General features: G+C 29.6%; 1 protein-coding gene across 1 annotated transcript in view; it reads left to right on the forward strand.

Moving 5' to 3' along the window:
* Positions 1-2,776: 2,776 nt before the first annotated feature.
* Positions 2,777-21,371, forward strand: part of mtt (mangetout) — a 160,367-nt gene continuing 141,772 nt past the window's right edge. The window contains exons 1-2 of the mRNA XM_075311324.1: positions 2,777-4,574; positions 16,745-16,887. Of these exons, the coding sequence (XP_075167439.1) occupies positions 2,777-4,574; positions 16,745-16,887 (1,941 nt within the window). The remainder of the gene's footprint in view (positions 4,575-16,744; positions 16,888-21,371) is intronic.

A 21,371-nucleotide genomic window follows, 5' to 3' on the forward strand; every position in this document is an offset into this window, starting at 1 on the left:
TATTCAATTTACCTAAAATTGGAAATCTAGAGGTATTGTAGGACCACAAATACATGTGCCAAAAATGGTGAGTATCGGTCCATGTGTTGGTATGGTCCCCATATAAAACGACCTCCCGATTTGGGGTCTTGGGCTTATAGAAACCGTAGTTTTTATCCAATTTGTCTGAAATTGGAAATCTAGAGGTATTTTAGGACCATAAAGAGTTGTGCCGAAAATGGTGAGTATCGGTCCATATTTTGGTATAGCCCCCATAAGAACGATCTCCCGATTTAACTCCTTGGGTTTCTAGAAAACGTAGTTTTTATCTGATTTGCCTGAAATTTTAAATATTCTGGTATTTTAGGCTCACAAAAACGTGTATCGGATTAAGTTTTTATCGGTCCTTTTGGTAATGCCTCCATATAGACCGACTTCACTTCTTGAGGGTGTAGAAGGCGCACTGATCATGAAAATTGCTTGAAACTCAATGTAAAATTTCCAGACTTTACCTCTACAAATTTAAGATTTCAAATCAAGACGTTATTTTATAATTTTCTTGCACACTTACAAGAGTTGTTAATGATTCCTCTAAAACTCAAACAAAAATGGTTCTTATAAATCCAGAATCTGATATAGTCCTCATAGGTGAAATCTTTAAATTTATCTTCGGGAAGTGTCCTCAAGTCCTCAAGCCCTCCTGAAATTTCAAAGGAAACCCTGATAGTTGGTTCATGGTGGTGGGTATTTAAGATTCGGCCCGGCCGAACTTAGTGCTGTATATACTTGTTTTGTTTCAAATATGTTAACACCATAGTACGGATTAATAAAATGGTAAAATGGTATTTGAATTTTGTCGAAAAAAAATGCTAAATCCATTTTAGAAAAATTGCGAATTTGTGGAAATATTTGATGTCAAATGTCTCAGGCAAGCGTTAGAAAGCATTAAAAATCATACAAAATTATAAAACCTGATTTATTTGGCAAAATATCACAAATTTTTCTACTTCACAACCAAAACACTTAATTTGGATCACACCCTAAGAAGTGATGCAAATTCAGTGTAACGGCTGTGGAAATGTTGGACATATACTAACACCATGTACCAAATTTCAGCCGAATCGAATGAAATTTGCTTCTCTTAGAGCAATCGCAAGCCAAATTTGGGGGTCCGTTTGTATGGGGGCTATACGTAAAAGTGGACCGATATGGCCCATTTGCAATACCATCCGAACTACATCAATAACAACTACTTGTGCCAAGTTTCAAGTCGATAGCTTGTTTCGCGATTTCAACAGAAGGACGGACGGACGGACAGACATGCTCATATATATACTTTATATATATACTTTATGGGGTCTTAGAGCAATATTTCGATGTGTTACAAACGGAATGACAAAGTTAATATACCCCCCCATCATATGGTGGAGGGTATAAAAATAAGCAAATAAATACTTGAGTGACTTTGAAAATCGATATGAGTTGGGATAAAACTATCTATTTAAGTTACCCAAATGTTTTTTACGTTATAGTGCTATATCAAATTGAAATAAAGTAAAATTTCCCTATCAAGAAGAAATTGCGAATCAAATATTTCTTAGTATCAAAACGAAAAACAAAATTAAAAGTAATTTCCTTGACCAATACTTCTTTTTGGCATATTTAAATATTTTGCATTTATATGATTTCCCAAAAATTCTTTAAAGAAATCTAAAATATCAAAATTGTTAAAAAAAAAATTAATAGCAAAAAACCGGAAAATTTAGTTAAAATTAATTTAGTAACTGTGTCATATTAAGTCTATATAATTTATAAAGCATAGTTTTAGGCACATCCAAAATATAATCATAATAAAAAGATATAAAAATGTAAGCATACATGTGAGAATAAAAAAAAAACATAAATATATCAAAGCATACTTTTTGGCATATCTTAAATATAATCATACAATTTATTGAAAATTTTAAGCATACTTGTAGGAGTAAAAAAATAAATATATCAATGCATACTTTTTGGCAACAGCTAGTTTTTGTTGTTGTTTTTTTTTTTTAATTCATTTTAATGTCTGGCATTTCTATAGTTTCCTGAAAAAAAAAACGATATACAAGTTTTATGAATGTTTATAAAAACAAAAACTATTTAAGTGACTTTGAAACTCGATATGATTGGGAAAAACTATCAATTTAACTTAACCCAATGTTGTTTATGTTATAGTGCTATATCAAATTAAAATAAAGTGAAATTTCCTTATCACGAAGAAATTGAGAATCAAATATCACTTAATATCAAAATGGACAACATGAACATATGGTCGAAAATATATCTAACATTTGAATATATCCCTATTGGAAAATCCAAGAAAAGCTGAAGTTATCAAAAAAAAAAAAAAAAAAAAACAAAAAAAAACATGAAGATAAAATAAACAAGGAAATATTTAACCCACCCAAAATCTTTGAGAGAGAACAAAAAAAAACACAACATATCCATTTAAATATATACAGGAAATTTGAGAAAATACGCAATAAAAAAAAAACAACAACCAAACCCTAGAAAACAGAAATAACCCAAACGTAACCCAAGGAAAAAGAACAAAAAAAAAACAAAACAAAATCACCCTCGAATAGAAGAAAAGTTAAACTTCCATGGAATCAGTTTTGATATTTGAATATTGGCTTCCCCCATAGCTTCCCTAAGTAACCATATCATCCCAACTCATTGTTTACCAACTTCAAGATTCCTAGACTAAAATCCTCTAGAAAATATCGTCGTTTAGCATCATCCAACAAACGAAACAAAAATGATTCATCTGAGGAGAATGTATATGAAAATGTTAACTATTTTATTGGCTATAATACTTCTAAAAAGAATCAATGGCCTTGAGCAAGAAATTGAGGTAAACCACCACCCCACCCCATTATACCATGCTGAGCAGTTGCAATTGTTTACTATCAACAGCAATAGCAGCAGTGAAAATATTGGCAATATGCCTGAGGTGGTAGGTGATATAGATGAAGCAGCACGAACAGAAGCTACCAAATATGTTGATATTAAATTTCCTCCCCTTGGCAGTGACTGTGGCGGGGGCGAGTCAGACATAGAAGACAATGTTTTTGAGGATACAAAGGTCCCGGATGTTGACACTGTAGGCGATGACAGCAGCAATCAGATATTCAATGGTGATGAAAATAATGCCATTGTGGATGATTTTAGCTTCATGTCGGTGGAAGGTGGCGAAATAGCTGATGCTGTTGTACAGGTGAAGAGTAAAATCAACATAGCCAAGGCCAAAATACACTCCGCGTATTCAGAAAATTTTATGAAGAACCACAAACATTTTCAACAGGAGCAGCATAAACATCACAAACCTCTTCATAATCACGATCACAATCAGCATCAGCCGCAACCGAACCACCATGGTAGACATCATCAGGGAGTTATCAGCCACCAAAAAGAGAATGGTTATGAGGAACCCCATTATAAATCAGATAATTTTCACCAGCTTTATCATAGTCATCATCATCATCATCCGCATTTGGCCCACAATCCTCAGCGACAGGATAACAATTATCCTTTTGAAAACCATAAAAATCATCATCAAAATGGAAAATCTGCCAAACCACACGAAGCAGCGGCAGCAGCAGCGGCAACAGAAGACAAAAGAAATTCGTTATCTTTCGCCCAAAGAGATGAGGAAAGAGAAATCGAATCACAGAAATTATTTCTCCAGGACAAAATTATTGATTATGAAAATTTTAATTATCAAAATGATGAAAGTCATCTTCAGACCTCAAAACCTAAACACAACAATGACTTCACCCCCAAAAAGAAGAAGACGACGACGAATAGCCTGTCATCAACAGAGGAGTTGCTACACAATTTACCCTTGACTACTGAATATCCTTATGAATTATTTGAGTCACCAGATGATTTTTTCTTTGACAATGACATAACCTATCCCAGGTTTATATTGGAGCAGGAACAGCAACAACAAGAACATGGACAACAACAAATTCCCTTTATGTCCCCTCAAAATCCTCAGGATTATTTTGCTGCATCTCCTCGTTCAGGCAGACATCGTGGTCGTATTTCGGGAAACCATCATCATCATCATCGTCAACATCAACAGCAACACCAGCCCCATCATCCTCATTATCATCATCTTCCACAGCAGAATTCATTGCTGCAACAGCCGTTTGTATTATCTACCACCTCCAGTACGAGTAGCGTTGGTAGTAGCAGTAGTAGTAAAAAATTTCGCTCTTTACCGGAAAGTGAACAGGATTTTATGCTTAAACCACGTTTACTACATGGCCTAGTGCCGCTGCAGCAAAGTCATTGGCCCATCAAACGTGAGGCCATTGTTGAGGGCGATGTTATCCTGGGTGGTCTTATGATGGTTCATTCGCGTGAAGATAATCTCATGTGTGGTCCCATAATGCCTCAGGGTGGTATACAGGCACTTGAGGCAATGCTCTATACCATCGATCGTATTAATGAGAGAGGCCTATTGCCCAATATAACTTTGGGTGCTCACATATTGGATGATTGCGATAAGGATTCGTATGGTCTGGAAATGGCAGTGGATTTTATTAAAGGTAAGTTGTCTATTTTTTTTTATTTGGAGAAAATAAGAATAATTTTATCGAATTCGAATGGGATTAAGAAAAATGTAATTAAGTACACCGAAAAAATTTTCACCAAAATATTTCCAATTAAAATTTTCGTTGAATATTCAAAAATATTTAATTACAAATTTAATCCATAGAAAAAAAAACAACTTAACGAAAATTTTTCCAATTGTCTAAGTGAGTCTGATACATCGGGCTGCCACCAAACCTAACCCTATTTAAATTATTAATTGAGTTTTAATAAATATTCAATTAAAAATTTAATTGTTTCAACAAATTTATTAATTGAATAATTAAAATAAATCACAAAAATTAATAGTATCAATTAATTTTTTTATTGGATCAATAATTTTATACCCTTGCCATTCCGTTTGAAGTATAGATACATAGAAAAAAATTTAACCAAAATTTTTCTAATTAAAATTTTAATTGAATTTTAAAAAATATTCAATTAAAAATTTAATTGTTTCAACAAATTTTTTAATTGAAACAAAAATTAATAGTATCAATTAATTTTTTTATTGGATCAATTAATTTTTTAATTGACCTTCAATTAATTTTTTAATTGACACTATCATTTCTGTGATTGAAAATTTTAATTGTGTTTTAAAAAATATTCAATTAAGAATTTAATTGTTTCAAAAAATTTTTTAATTGAAACAAAAATCAATCACAAAAATTAATAGTACCAGTTAATTTTTTTATTGGATCAATTAATTATTTAATTGACCTTCAATTAATTTTTTAATTGATACTATCATTTCTGTGATTGAAGACATTTCAATTAAAAAATTAATTGGATCAATTAATTTAGTGATTGAATCAGCAAAAAAAATTTCTTCTGTGTATTCTGGGTCGTGGTGAAATACTGAGTCGATCTAAGCTATTCGTCCGTCCGTCCGTCCGTCTGTTGAAATCACGTTAACTTCCGAATGAAATAAGCTATCGACTTGAAACTTTGCACACGTAGTTGTTATTGATGTAGGTCGCATGGTAGGGAGCCACCGTGGTGCAATGGTTATCATGACCGCCTTGCATACACAAGGTCGTGGGTTCGATTCCTACTTCGACCGAACACCAAAAAGTGCTGGTGACATTTCTGAGGGTTTCAAAACTTCTCTAAGTGGTTTCACTGCAATGTGGAATGCCGTTCGGACTCGGCTATAAAAAGGAGGTCCCTTGTCATTGAGCTTAACATGGAATCGGCCAGCACTCAGTGATAAGAGAGAAGTTCACCAATGTGGTATCACAATGGACTGAATTGTCTAAGTGAGTCTGATACATCGGGCTGCCACCTAACCTAACCCTATTTAAATTATTAATTGAGTTTTAATAAATATTCAATTAAAAATTTAATTGTTTCAACAAATTTTTTAATTGAAACAAAAATCAATCACAAAAATTAATAGTATCAATTAATTTTTTTATTGGATCAATAATTTTTATACCCTTGTCATTCCGTTTGAAGTATATATACACAGAAAAAAAATTTAACGAACATTTTTCTAATTAAAATTTTCATTGAGTTTTCAAAAATATTCAATTAAAAATTTAATTGTTTCAACAATTTTTTTAATTGAAAAAAAAATCAATCACAAATATTATTAGCATCAATTAATTTTTTTATTGGATCAGTTAATTTTCTAATTGACCTTCAATTAATTTTTTAATTGATACTATCACTTCTGTGATTGAAGACATTTCAATTAAAAAATTAATTGGATCAATTAATTTAGTGATTGAATCAGAAAAAAAATTCTTGTGTGTATTCAAAGAAAAAAATATCACCAGAATATTTCCAATTAAAAAGTTAATTGAAGTTGAATGTTTTTTCAATTAATAAATTAATTGATACAATTAACTTTTTAATCAAGATAGAAACATTAGGTGAATTAAGTCAATGATTGAAAATTTTAAAAAACAACAACAATTTTAAAATTTTTAATTAAAAAATTAATTTATAGAATTAACTTTTTAATCAAATTCAAAAGACTAAGTCAGTTAAAAAAAGTGATGAACATTTCTTAATCAAAATAAAAACTCTAAGTCAATTCAGAAAGTAGTTGAAAATAGTTACATTTTTAAATAAAAAATTAATTGGGGTTTGCATTCAAAATCAATTAAATTTTTAATTGAATCAATTAAAAAATTAATTGAAAATTGCTATGACATCAATTAATTTTTTAATCAAGGATTTTTTCTATGCCCAATTAAAACTGTGATTGATACTATCATTTTCGTGATTGAAGACATTTCAATTAAAAAATTAATTGGATCAATTAATTTCGTAATTGAATCAGAAAAATATTTTTTTGTGTGTTCTGGGTCGTGGTGAAATTATGAGTCGATCTAAGCTATCCGTCCGTCTGTTGAAATCACGTTAACTTCCGAATGAAATAAGCTATCGACTTGAAACTTGGCACAAGTAGTTGTTATTGATGTAGGTCGCATGGTATTGCAAATGGGCCTTATCGGTCCACTTTTACGTATAGCCCCCATATAATCGGACCCCAAGATATGGCTTGCGGAGCCTCTAAGAGAAGCCTATTTCATCCGATCTTGCTAAAATTTGGTACATAGTGTTAGTATATGGTCTCTAACGATCCCCAGATTTGGCTTGCGGAGGTTAGGTTAGGTTAGGTTAGGTTAGGTGGCAGCCCGATGTATCAGGCTCACTTAGACTATTCAGTCCATTGTGATACCACATTGGTGAACTTCTCTCTTATCACTGAGTGCTGCCCGACTCCATGTTAAGCTCAATGCCAAGGGACTTCTTTTTATAGCCGAGTCCGAACGGCGTTCCACATTGCAGTAAAACCAATTCGAGAAGCTTTGAAACCCTCAGAAATGTCACCAGCATTACTGAGGTGGGATAATCAACCGCTGAAAAACTTTTTGGTGTTCGGTCGAAGCAGGAATCGAACCCACGACCTTGTGTATGCAAGGCTGGCATGCTAACCATTGCACCACAGTGGCTCCCGATTGAATCAGAAAAAAAAATCTTGTGTGTATTCTGGGCCATATAATCGGACCCCAAGATTTGGCTTGCGGAGCCTCTAAGAGAAGCCTATTTCATCCGATCTAGCTGAAATTTGGTATTTGTGTTAGCATATGGTATCTAACAACCATGCCAGAATTGGTCCATATCGGTTCATAATTATATACAGCCCCCATATAAACCGATCCCCAGATTTGATCTCCGAAGCCTCTTGAAGGAGCACAATTCATCCGATCTGGCTGAAATTTGTTACATGGTGTTAGTATGGTCTCTAACAACCATGCAAAAATTGGTACATATCGGTTCATATTAATATATAGCCCTCATATAAATCGATCCCTAGATTTGACCTCCGGAGCCTCTTAAAGGAGAAAAATTCATGCGATCCGGCTGAAATTTGGTACATGGTGTTAGTATATGGTCTCTAACAACCATGCCAGAATTGGTCCATATCGGTCCATAATTATATATAGCCCCATATAAACCGATCCCCATTTTCGAACTACGGAACCTATTGGAGGAGCAAAATTCATCCGATCCGGTTGGAAGTTGGTACGTGATATAAGTATATGGTTTTTAACAACCATGCCAGAATTGGTCCATATCGGTCTATAATTATATATAGCCCCCATATAAACCGATCCCCAGATTTGGCTTTCGGAGCCTCAAAGAGAGGGAAATTTCATCCGATGCTTCTGAAATTTGGTACTTGGTGTTAGTGTATGGTATCTAAAAACCACGCAAAAATTGGTCCACACCGGTTCATAATTATATATAGCCCCCACATAAACCGATCCCCATATTTGAACTACGGAGCCTCTTGGAGGAGCAAAATTCATCCGATCCGGTTGGAAGTTGGTACATGATATTAGTATATGGTTTTTAACAACCATGCCAGAATTGGTCCATATCAGTCTATAATTATATATAGCCCCATATAAACCGATCCCCAGATTTGGCTTGCGGAGCTTCTAAGAGATGCAAATTACGTCCGGTTCGGTTGAAGTTTGGTACGTGGTATTTGTATACGGTCTCTAACAACCATGCCAGAATTTTTCCATATCGGTCCATAATTATATATAGCCCCCATACAAACCGATCCCCAGATTTGGCTTGCAGAGCCTCAAAGAGAAGCAAATTTCATCCGATCCGGCTGAAATTTGGTACATGATGTTGATATATGGTCTCTAACAACCATGCCAGAATTGGTCCGTATCGGTCCATAATTATATACAACCCTTATATAAACCGATCATCATATTTGACCGCCGGAGCCTCTTGGAGGAGCAAAATTCGTCCGTTCCGGTTGAAATTTGGTACATGGTGTTAGTATATGATCTCTAACTACCATGCAAAAATTGGTCCACATCGGTGCATAATCATATATAGCCCCCATATAAACCGATCCCCAGATTTGAACTCCGGAGCCTTTTGACGGAGCAAAACTCATCCGATCCGGCTGAAATTTGGTACATGGTGTAAGTATATGGTCTCTAACAACCATGCAAAAATGGGTCCATATCGGTTTATAATTTTATATAGCCCCCATATAAACCCATCCCCAGATTTGACCTTCGGAGCCTCTTGAAGGAGCAAAATTCATCCGATCCGGCTGAAATTTGGTACATGGTGTAAGTACATGGTCTCTAACAACCATGCAAAAATTGGCCCATATTGGTTTATAATTTTATATAGCCCCCATATAAACCCATCCCCAGATTTGACCTTCGGAGCCTCTTGAAGGAGCAATATTAGTTCCGATCCGGTTGAAATTTAGTACGTGGTCTCTAATAACCATGCAAAAATTGGTCCATTTCGTTTCATAGTTATATATACCCCCATATAAACCGATACCCAGATTTGACCTCCGGATCCTCTTGAAGGAGCGAAACTCATCCGATCCGTTTGAAATTTGGTACATTGCGCTAGTACATGGCCGATAAAAACCATGCCAAAATTGGTCTGTATCGGTCTATAATTATATATAACTCCGAGATAAACCGGTCCCCAATTACAGAAAAATTAGTCGTTATCGGTTCGTAATTACGATTGCCACTCGAACCAAAAATAATATAGCAAAATTTTATTGCCATAGAAAATTTTGTTAAAATTTTATTACTATAGAAAATTTTGTCAAAATTTTATTACTATAGAAAATTTTGTCAAAATTTTTTTTTGTCAATTTTAATCTCTATAGAACATTTGGTCAACATTTTTTGTCAATTTTAATCTCTATGGAAAATTTTGTTAAAAATAATCTACTAAATTTTATAATAAAATAATCTACCAAAATGTTATTGCCATAGAAAATTTTGTCAAAATTTTATTTCTATAGAAAATTTTGTCAAAATTTTATTTCTATGGAAAATTTTGTCAACATTTTTTTTTTTTCAATTTTAAATCTCTATAGAAAATTTTGTTAAAAATTTATTTCGATAGAAAATTTTGTCAAATTTTTTTTTCTAAAGAAAATTTTGTCAAATTTTTTTTTCTAAAGAACATTTGTTCAGAATTTTATTTCTGTAGAAAATTTATTTCTAAAGAAAATTTTTTCAATTTTTTTTTTTTTAAGAAATTTTGTCAACATTTTTTTTTTGTCAATTTTAATCTCTATAGAAAATTTTTTTAAAAAATTATTTCTAAAGTAAATTTTGTCAATTTGTTTTTTCTAAAGAAAATTTTGTCAAAATTTTTTTTCTGAAGAAAATTTTTTCAAAATTTTATTTCTGTAGAAAATTTTGTCAAAATTGTATTTCTATAGAAAATTTATGAAGCACCTCTTAGTTGGAGAGGAATGTTTTGCAAAATCTTCCAAAACATCAAGAATTCTACCAATCTATCAAACAGTAAAAATCTGCCATTTTTTGTAGAATCGTGTTCATAATTGTATAAAGCGATCCCCATATTTCAATTCTGGCTTTATAATTACCGCACAAATGTTCATATCGGTTCGTAATTATTTCTTCCCTATATATATATATCGGTCAAGAACTGAATATATACGTATTTATTCGGCCTTTGATTTGCCCGCATGAGACTAACTCACAAGATGATGTTAAGAAGATTTAAGATGCCTTGCCATCGGCCGCAACTCAAGTGATTCAATTCAATTTTGTATGGCCGTCTATAGTAGAAGTTTGTACGCAATCCATGGTGGATGGTACATAAGATTCGGCCTGGCCGAACTTACGGCCGTATATACTTGTTTATCTTACTGCTGTACATACTTTTTTTAGTGATTAATTAAATTATAAATAAATTTGTAAATTTTGACTACTAGGGTCTTAAGCTTATTACAAACCTGGTCTTTATTAAATGGTTTTTATATCCCGTAAAAGCTGAAAATACATGCCAAGCGATGGTCATTAATCTAAAATTTCACCTCTGATACGATATACATAACCAATATACATACCACAAAATTCTACCATTTCATTGAATCTCAAACGTACTAGCATATGCGCTTGTATCCTTTACCATTTAATTCAATTTAATTTCATTGTATTACACTAAATCTAATAATGATCAAACAAAAGATAAAACATAAATTAGTGTGCTATATTAGAATTAAATTAGTTTTATAGATAAGCTTTTAAATTGGAAATTGCCTTTGAGCTTGTTCACTCACCAACAGCCATTTACTCACAAAACTCCATTACATGGTATGGGATTTTGGTGGAAGAATTTTTTTTTCTCTCATCGACGAATATGTATTTGCTCCCAAAAGCAATCATAAACTTATTATCATAGAAACTCATATACACCAAGATGATAAAGAAGCAAAAGATATAATCTGCAAATGCTAAAGAATAAGGATTATAGAACAACTACAACAAAAAAAGCTCATGTACTTATTCACGAAGCAAAAGGACTCTTTGAGAAGAAACAACTGAAGTACTTCAATGCTAAATAGAAAATAAATTGATCTGGGACATTCACTTGCCTTCAAGCTGTGGTTGTCTGGTGTTCTGCTTCAATAGCATATGGAGCTAGGGTTTGCAGGCGAAACAAACACTTGCCATTGTAACACTTTTCTCTTCTTCATCTCTTGGAGAAATAAAAATGTAAGACCATGAGTATGGCAGGGATAGAGTTTGCTCTTCAAAAAAAAAAAACAAAAAAAAAACAACAAATAACGAAAACTAGTATGCACTGAAGAAAATATTGTCGTGAGGCCAAAGATTTCGTGTCCTTAAAAAATTTAAAAAAATTTTGCCAAATTTAATTTCTATAGAAAAATTTGTCAAAAAATATATTTCTATAGAAAATTTTGTCAAAATTTTATTTCTATAGGAAATTTAGTCAAGATTCTATTTCTATAGCAAATTTTGTCAAAATTGCATACCAAAGAAAATTTTATTTCTTTAGAAAATTTTGTCAAAATTTTATTTCTATAGAAAATTGTGTCCAGTGCTGTGGAGTCGGAGTCTTGGAGTCGGAGGCTGCAGATTTTGCTGGAGTCGGAGTCGTAGAAATTTTACTCAACTCCAACTCCGGCGAAACAAAATTTGAAAAACACTTCATATCTTTGTAATTAAGGAAATATTTCGACAATTTAGATTCCATAAGGGGCTTTAATGGAAAAACGAAATATTGGTTTTCAGGCCATTCTATGTGTATTTATATGGGTGAAATTTCACGGTGATATAAAAATTAAGGTTTTACTAGAATATGAGGATATCGATTTTTGACCCTATATATACTCTTGATAACGGTATAATTTTAAGGCACTACAGCAGTAGAACCTAATGTTCTGAATTTTTGGCAAGCATGTCGAGTTCGAAGATGGGTCATACCGGAAAATTTTGTGATATAATACCTACATATAAATCCAACTTTCATAAGATTTGTCAGAAATTTTGAATTTAGAGTTATTTGAGATCCATAAGTAAATGCGGTAATTTCCCGTCGGCCCAGATTTTGAGATAGCCCTACATCATTACTTGAGAAATCTCCATATACACCCGATGTCCTTGGAAGCTGCAATAACCTCTGCCAACGTGCCATCTGAACCGGTCTTTTGGTAGAAAGTTTGTTTCGTCAAAGTCACTCGAAATTCTTTGCATTAAATTAATGGCCTCTAATGTCCATAACTGATAGACCATTTATAAATCGATGTATCACCATAGAAACAATATTCGTAACTGTCCAGCTATTATTGTCATCTGTTGTATGGTAGTGGTTATGTAAAATTCCGCCCGTCCTAATTTTTGGCAGTTTATGTTTGTTTTACATATCCGACACATTACATTTTTTAGCATCTAAACTTTCTATCTGATTAGCCCGGCATTTTGTTTTTGTGTATTTTTCTTTTTTATATGGATTTATTTTTTATAAAATGTTTATATAGACCAATACCATGATTTTACTCCTTAAACTTCTGGAAGCCTAATTATCTTTAGAAATTTTGTGTTTTTTAAACCCTATTCTGGAGATGGTTATTATCTACCCATATTTTGATGTGGTCTCTATAGAGTCTTGTGTCGTATTTTAATTTATAGGCCAGAAATTAAAATGCAGAGTTTCTATAGAACATTTTTATAGAAAATTAGGCAAAATTCTATTTCTATAGAAAATTTTGTCAAAATTGCATACCAAAAATAATTTTATCAAAATTTTATTTTTTTTTTTTTTTGGAAAAATTTGTCAAAATTTTATTTCTATAGAAAATTTTGCCAAAATTTTATTTCTATAGAAATAAATTTTATTTTTATAGAAAATTTTATTTTTATACAAAATTTTGTCATAATTTTTCTTTTCATAGAAAAAAAATTGTCGGAAGGTTCAAGTGTGGTTCACTACCAGAATTTGTGGTTCACTACCAGAATTTGTTCTGATAATTGGTTAATAGTTTTACTGCAAGTAGAGGATGCTGATGAGGAATGTGGTAATTCCGAAACGGGCGTCCATCCAACCATCTTGCAGTCTATAGGGCTTCGCCCAAATAAATTTGGCAAACATTAATTCATCTGTTGTTTAAGCTACTCTTGTAGTTTAGTCAACGCAATGGTTTTTAAGCTGAGATCAAAACAACAAATCAAATTTTATTTCTATAGAAAATTTTCTCAAAATTTTATTTGTATAGACATTTTTGTCAAAATTTTATTTGTATAGAAAATTTTGCCAAATTTCAATTTCTATAAAAAAATATTGTGAAATTTTTAATTCTATAGAAAATTTTTTGCCAAAATTTTATTTTTATAGAAAATTTTGTCAAAATTTTATTTCTATAGAAATATTTGTAAGAATTTTATTTGTATAGAAAATTTTGTCAAATTTCTATTCCTATAAAAATTTTTTTCCAATTTTTAATTCTATAGAAAATTTTTGGTCAAAATTTTATCTCTATAGAAAATGTTCTCAAAGAAATGTATTTCTATCTAAAATTTTCTCAAAAAATATATTTCTATCTAAAATTTTGTCAAATTTTTATTTCTATAGAAAATTTTGTCAAAATTTTTTTGTATAGAAAATTTAGTCAACACTTTATTTCTAAAGAAAGTTTTATCAAAAATCTTATTTCTTTGGAAAATTTTTTTAAAATTGTGTTTCTATAGAAAATTTTGTCAAAATTTTGTTTCTAAAGAAAAATTTGTCAAACATTTATTTGTAAAGAAAATTTAGTCAAAAATTTATTTCTATAGGAAATTCAGTCAAAAAGCTTATTTCTACAGAAAATATTGTCAAATTTTTTGTCTATAAAATATTTTCACAAAATTGCATTTTTATTGAAAATTTTGTCAAAGATTTATTTCCATGGAAAAATTTGTCAAAAAAAAATATTTCTATAGAAAATTTTGTCAAAATTTGTCACAAAATGTATTTCTATAATTTTTTTTATACCCTCCACCATAGGATGGGGGGTATATTAACTTTGTCATTCCGTTTGTAACACATCGAAATATTGCTCTAAGACCCCATAAAGTATATATATTCTGGGTCGTGGTCGTTTGTCAACATTGTATTTCTATAGAAAATTTTGACAAAATTTTATTTTTATAGAAAATTTTGGCAAAGTTTTATTCCCAGAAGAAATTTTGTCATACTTTTCTTCCTAGATAATGTTGCCATATCCTATAGAAATTTTAAACAAATTTTATACCATAGAAAATTTTGTCAAAATTTTAGTCTTATAGAAAATTTTGTCAAAATTTTAATCTTATAGAAAATTTTGTCAAAATTTTAATCATATAGAAAATTTTGTCAAAATTTTAGTCTTATAGAAAATTTTATCCCATAAAAAATTTTATCAAAATTTAATTTTTATCAAAATTATATTCTTATAAAAGTTTTGTCAAAATTTTATTTTTTATAGAAAAAAAAAAATTATTTCGTTAGAAAATTTTGTCATATATTTAATTCTGTAGAAAATTTTGTCAACATTGTATTTCTATAGAAAATTTTGACAAAATTTTATTTTTATAGAAAATTTTGGCAAAGTTTTATTTCCAGAGGAAATTTTGTCAAACTTTTCTTCCTAGATAATGTTGACATATCCTATAGAAATTTTGAACAAATTTTGTACCATAGAAAATTTTGTCAAAATTTTAGTCTTATAGAAAATTTTGTCAAAATTTTAGTCTTATAGAAAATTTTGTCGAAATTTTAGTCTTATAGAAAATTTTGTCAAAATTTTAGTCTTATAGAAAATTTTGTCAAAATGTTAGTCTTATAGAAAATTTTATCCTATAAAAAATTTTATCAAAATTATATTCTTATAAAAATTTTTTCAAAATTTTATTTATTATAGAAAAAAAAATTATTTCGTTAGAAAATTTTGTCATATATTTAATTCTGTAGAAAATTTTGTCAACATTGTATTTCTACAGAAAATTTTGACAAAATTTTATTTTTATAGAAAATTTTGGTAAAGTTTAATTCCCAGATGAAATTTTGTCAAACTTTTCTTCCTAGATAATGTTGCCATATCCTATAGAAATTTTGAACAAATTTTATACCATAGAAAATTTTGTCAAAATTTTAGTCTTATGGAAAATTTTTGTCAAAATTTTAGTCTTATAGAAAATTTTGTCAAAATGTTAGTCTTATAGAACATTTTATCCTATAAAAAATTTTATCAAAATTATATTCTTATAAAAAATTTGTCAAAATTTTATTTTTATAGAAATTTTTTGCAAAATTTTATTTCTAAAGAAAATTTTGTTAAAATTCTATTTCTATAGAGAAGTTTGTCAAATTTTTATTTCTGTAGAAAATTTTGTCAGAATTTTATTTCTATAGAAAATTTTGTCAAAATTTTGTCAAAATTTCTAAAGAAAATTTTGTCAAAATGTTATTTCTATAGAAAAGTTTGTCAAATTTTTATTTCTGTAGAAAATTTGTGGAGAGGAATTTTTCGAAAAATCTACCAATCTACCGAGTTGTAAAAAACTTACCCTTTTTGATAGAATTCGACCAACTGTGGCAACTGTGATCAAGAACCGAGCTAAATTTTTAAAACTCCAATACCGATACTCTCACTCTCACTCCACAGTCCTGCTCTTTGCACAAAACAACCAATCTTACAGTATTTATCATTTTAATAAAGCAGAAAAAAATCAAGCTGATTACCTTGTTTTGACCGAAACCTTGTAAAAACAAGTCAACAAAAAACAAACATACAACATTGAATCCAAATGAGGGAAATGGAAATGTTGACGCGTATTCATTAGAGCAATTAATTTATATAAACAGCTAAAGTCCTTTAGCTAATTAATAAAAAAAAAAAACAAATACAAATGCAAATGAAAACCATGAGGACCAAGTCTTCAGACTGCTAAAAATAAAAAAGAAAAGTTTTAATTGTATAATAATTAAGCAACATTTACCTTTGTTATTATAATGCTAATTAGTCGACAACATTGTAAAGCGTATTATTTTGTTTATTGTTATATTTTACAAAAACAATGACTAACTATGCAACGATTACTAAAGGTAAACATCCAACTAAAACGAAGTCTTAAAAAAAAAGAGTCGTAATTTTAATGTCTAATGGATAATTGTTATTAAAATATTTAAATATTTATTTAATAAAATTTGTATTTTTTTTAGTTTGAGATAAAAAAACTAGAGCTAAATATAATCATATATTATTAATAATAATGTACTAACAATTATTTTAAATTATTTTATCTTTCAGGTTCCATTAGCAATATAGATGATGCCGAATATCATTGCAATAAAACTCAAGTGCGTAAAGTGATTTCAGGAGTAGTTGGAGCAGCTTCATCTGTAACCTCGATACAAGTCGCAAATTTACTACGATTATTCCGAATACCACAGGTGAGTAAATGTGATATTGCATCAAGATTAGGGTTTGTTTTTCCAGGAACGGGATTCGGGGTTCCTACCCGATATTTTACCATATTTTCTCAACTGATTTGTGCTTTAAAAAAAAAAATTATATAAAATATTGGTAGGAATACATCAACAAATTATGTTTAATACCATTGAGCTAATTATATCTAATTATAAAAAAATATATAAAATAATTATTTTTGTTTTAATTTCGGTTTATATAAAAGAATTTCTGAATATGTATAAAATAATTTAAGCAAAAGTTTTTCATTACTTTCGAAATTCTATTTGACTGTTTGAAGTGATGATGATGATGATGTAAAAGTTACAATAGTGCCTTGGAACAGTAGCCTTAGCTTTCGCCGATTTCTAATTTGATCAATTGTCTAAAATTTTAGTGGGATCCCAGGAAAAAAATTCCCATTTTCCCGGGGGAAAAAACTTTAATCAAGAAATACATAAAGAAAATTTTTAATAGCCTTTTAATGATTGTCTTTAAATTTTTTGAAGAAAAAGTTTTTAGATCATAAGAAATCTTCGGTTAAGGAAAATTTAGATTTTTGAAAAATAAACTCTTCTTTCAAGACACTAAGATATCATTAGTTTCAACCATGCCATACTGTATAAGAAGTTAATTTCAATATCCCCGTCCTGCCTGCTTTAAATACTTAAGACCGTGAGTTTTTTTATATCCGCAAAATAGGCAAAATTGTTCGTACCTGGAAATGCAGGGTGGCATATTATGTGTTTCAACCAACTTCAGGTAGCTATCATTTCTAAATAGCTCATCTGACAGCCGACAGATTTATTCCCGTGTCAGTTTAGTTTATTGTTTACAAGCTTATAAAAGCCTTTTGATCTATTGCCTTTAGCAGTAAAATTATTCGTGATAGAATTCAAGCGTGATACTGTGATTTGTGCATATTTGGCTTCAAAAACCAAAAGTGGCTCTTGTTAGAGCCCTCCAGCATTTAAAGGTGAATGAATAGTTTATTCCCTGTACCATTGCTCGTTACCACGACATTGTCATCGGGTCCAAAAAGTGGGCATAAAAATGATCCAAAATGTGAAGGCCCGATTTGATAGAAACCAACGACGCTGTGGTATAAAACTTACTCGTGAGCTGAACATTTCGCACAAACGGGTGCATTACAATTAAGAAAATGAAATGTACAAACAAAAAAAATTTAGACTGGATGGAGCCAAGGAGTTGCTTCGTAAAAGTCCTTTTATCGAATTTGGATTTCTTTAATAAGAAGCAATTCCAAATTGAGCAGTTTTTGAACAAACAAAATGATCGGGCTAACATGTCAAAGGGTTCAATTGAACATTTGCCAACAAAACTGCTCGTATTCATCGGTCGTGGTAACACAATAAAAGTCGAATATTATCGGGAAAACGTCCTAAAGACAGTATTGATACCTTGAACAGGCAAAAAAAAATCAATAATGGCTTAAAAGGGAGGTTCCCCGCATCATTTCCATGGCCACGAAAATATACGGCTCTCAATCAATTTGATTGTAGTGCCTGGGGAATTTTAGACAGTAAAGTTGCCAGTAAAACATATTCCAGTGTCCATCATCTCAAAAGCGGCGCTTTCGTGTTGTTACGAAATCTTAGTATAAACGATGAGAAGCCATTCAAATTGTACAGTTTGTGAAAAAAGTTCGACTTTACTTACCAAAGATTTGAACTGGGTGATTCAAAGCTTCTCTGATTTGACCGTAATGTGAAACATCATTCGGCCAAGGCCATAAAAAGGATTCGCTAGCACAGAATGGGGTATAACCACGGTTGCCACTCGAGCCAAAAATTATCTACCAACATTTGGAGCAAATTTTACCAAAAAAACTACCAAACAAAAAACAAATATTTTACATTTTATTTTTATAGAAAATTTTGTCCAAATTTTATTTCTATAGAAAATTTTGTGCACGTTTTATTTCTATCGAAAATTTTGTCAAATTTTATTTCTATAGAAAACTTTGCCAAAATTTTATTTCTATTGAAAATTTTGTCGAAATTTTATACCTATAGAAAATTTGGTAAAAATATTATCTCTGTAGAAAATTTTAGCAATATTTTATTTCTATAGAAAATTTGGTAAAAATTGTATTTCTGTAGAAAATTTTGCCTAAATTTTATTCCTATAGAAAATTTTGTCAAAATTTTATTACTATAGAAAAATTTGTAAAAATTAAAAAAATAATATTAATAACTAAAAAATATTACTAATACTATAACAACTTTTAAGACGAATAGTAAATTTTATTTTTTACAAAATTTTGTCAAAATTTTAGTTCTATAAAATTTTTTGTCTAAATTTTATTTCGTTTCGTTTTGTTTTTATAGTTTTATTTCAATAAAAATGTTTGTCAAAATTTTATTTCTAAACAAAATTTTTTCAAAATTTTTACCCATAGAAAATTTTAGCAACATTTTATTTCTATAGAAAATTTTGTCAAAATTTTATTACTATAGAAATTTTGGTCAAATTTGTATTTCTATAAAAAATTTTGTCAAAATTTTATTTCTATAGAAAATTTTGTCAAAGTTTTTTTTCTATAGAAAATTTTGTCAAAATGTTTATTTCTATAGAAAATTTTGTCAAAATTTTATTACTATAGAAATTTTTGTCAAATTTGTATTTCTATAAAAAATTTTGTCAAAATTTAATTCTATAGAAAATTTGGTCAAAATTTTATTTCTATAGAAAATTTTGTCAAAATGTTTATTTCTATAGAAAATTTTGTCAAAATGTTATTTCTATAGAAATTTTTATCAAAATTTTATATCTATAGAATTTTGTCAAAAATTAATTTCTATAAAAAATTTTGTCAAAATTTAATTTCTATAAAAAATTTTGTCAAAATTTTATTTCTATAGAAAATTTTGTCAACATTTTATTTCTATAGAAACTTTTATTAAAATTTTATTTCTATAGAAAATTTTGTCAACATTTCATTTCTATAGAAATTTTTGTCAAATTTGTATTTCTATAGAAAATTTTGTCAACATTTGATTTCTATAGAAAATTTTGTCAAAATGTTTATTTCTATAGAAAATTTTGTCAAAATTTTATTTCTGTAGAAAATATTGTCAAAAATTTATTATTATAGAAAATTTTGTCAAAATTTTATTTTTATAGAAAATTTTGTCTAATTTTTATTTCAATAGGAAATTTGGTAAAAATTTTATTTCTGTAGAAAATGTTATCAAAATTTAATTTCTATAGAAATTTTTTTTCAAAATTTTATTTCTCTAGAAAATTTTGTCAAAATTTTATTTCTATAGAAAATTTTTTCAAAATTTTATTTCTATAGAAAATTTTGTCAAAATTTTATTTCTATAGAAAATTTTGTCAAAATTTTATTTCTATAGAAATTTGTGTCAAAATTTTATTTCTATAGAAAATTTTAGCAATATTTTATTTCTATAGAAAATTTTGTCAAAATTTTATTTCTATAGAAAATTTTGTCAAAATTTTATTTCTATAGAAAATTTTGTCTTATTTTTATTTCTATAGGAAATTTGGTAAAAATTTTATTTCTGTAGAAAATGTTATCAATATTTAATTTCTATAGAAAATTTTGTCAAAATTTTATTTCTATAGAAAATTTTAGCAATATTTTATTTCTATAGAAAATTTGTCAAAATTTTATTTCTATAGAAATTTGTGTCAAAATTTTATTTCTATAGAAAATTTTAGCAATATTTTATTTCTATAGAAAATTTTGTCAAAATTTCATTTCTATAGAAAATGTTGTCAAAAATTTTAATTCTATAGAAAAATTTTTCAATGTTTTAATTCTATAGTTAGAGTGGAATATTTTCTACCAACCGTAAAAAATCTACCATTTTTGGAGAATTCTTCCAACTGTGGGTAGCACTCCTTAAGAGAAATTGACCACTAGGGGTTTTCCAATGGACTAAACTGTTTATGTAAACCCAAAAAAAGGTAGTCCTTCGCTTCATTTCTACCGCACAATGAACACCAATCTTTATATATCAATCCAAAGTGTTGCTTTGGTGAAGTGTATTATGGCTTTGTCGGCCTTTCGAAAGCCATAATCCCAAAGGTAGCCAATTCAAATAAATCTAAACTAATTTTAAAAATTTACGTTTTTCCGACATTTTTGTTCAACAAAACAAAGATAAAATAGCCAAATTAAAATATAAAATTACTATTAAAATTAGGGAGCCACCGTGGTGCAATTGTAAGCATGCCCGCCTTGCATACACAAGGTCGTGGGTTCGATTCCTGCTTCGACCGAACACCAAAAAAGTTTTTCAGCGGTGGATTATCCCACCTCAGTAATGCTGGTGACATTTCTGAGGGTTTCAAAGCTTCTCTAAGTGGTTTCACTGCAATGAGGAATGCCGTTCGGACTCGTCTATAAAGAGGAGGTCCCTTGTCATTGAGCTTAACATGGAATCGGGCAGCACTCAGTGATAAGAGAGAAGTTCAC

Source organism: Haematobia irritans, chromosome 5, assembly GCF_050003625.1.
Source record: "Haematobia irritans isolate KBUSLIRL chromosome 5, ASM5000362v1, whole genome shotgun sequence".
NCBI classification, from domain to species: domain Eukaryota; kingdom Metazoa; phylum Arthropoda; class Insecta; order Diptera; family Muscidae; genus Haematobia; species Haematobia irritans.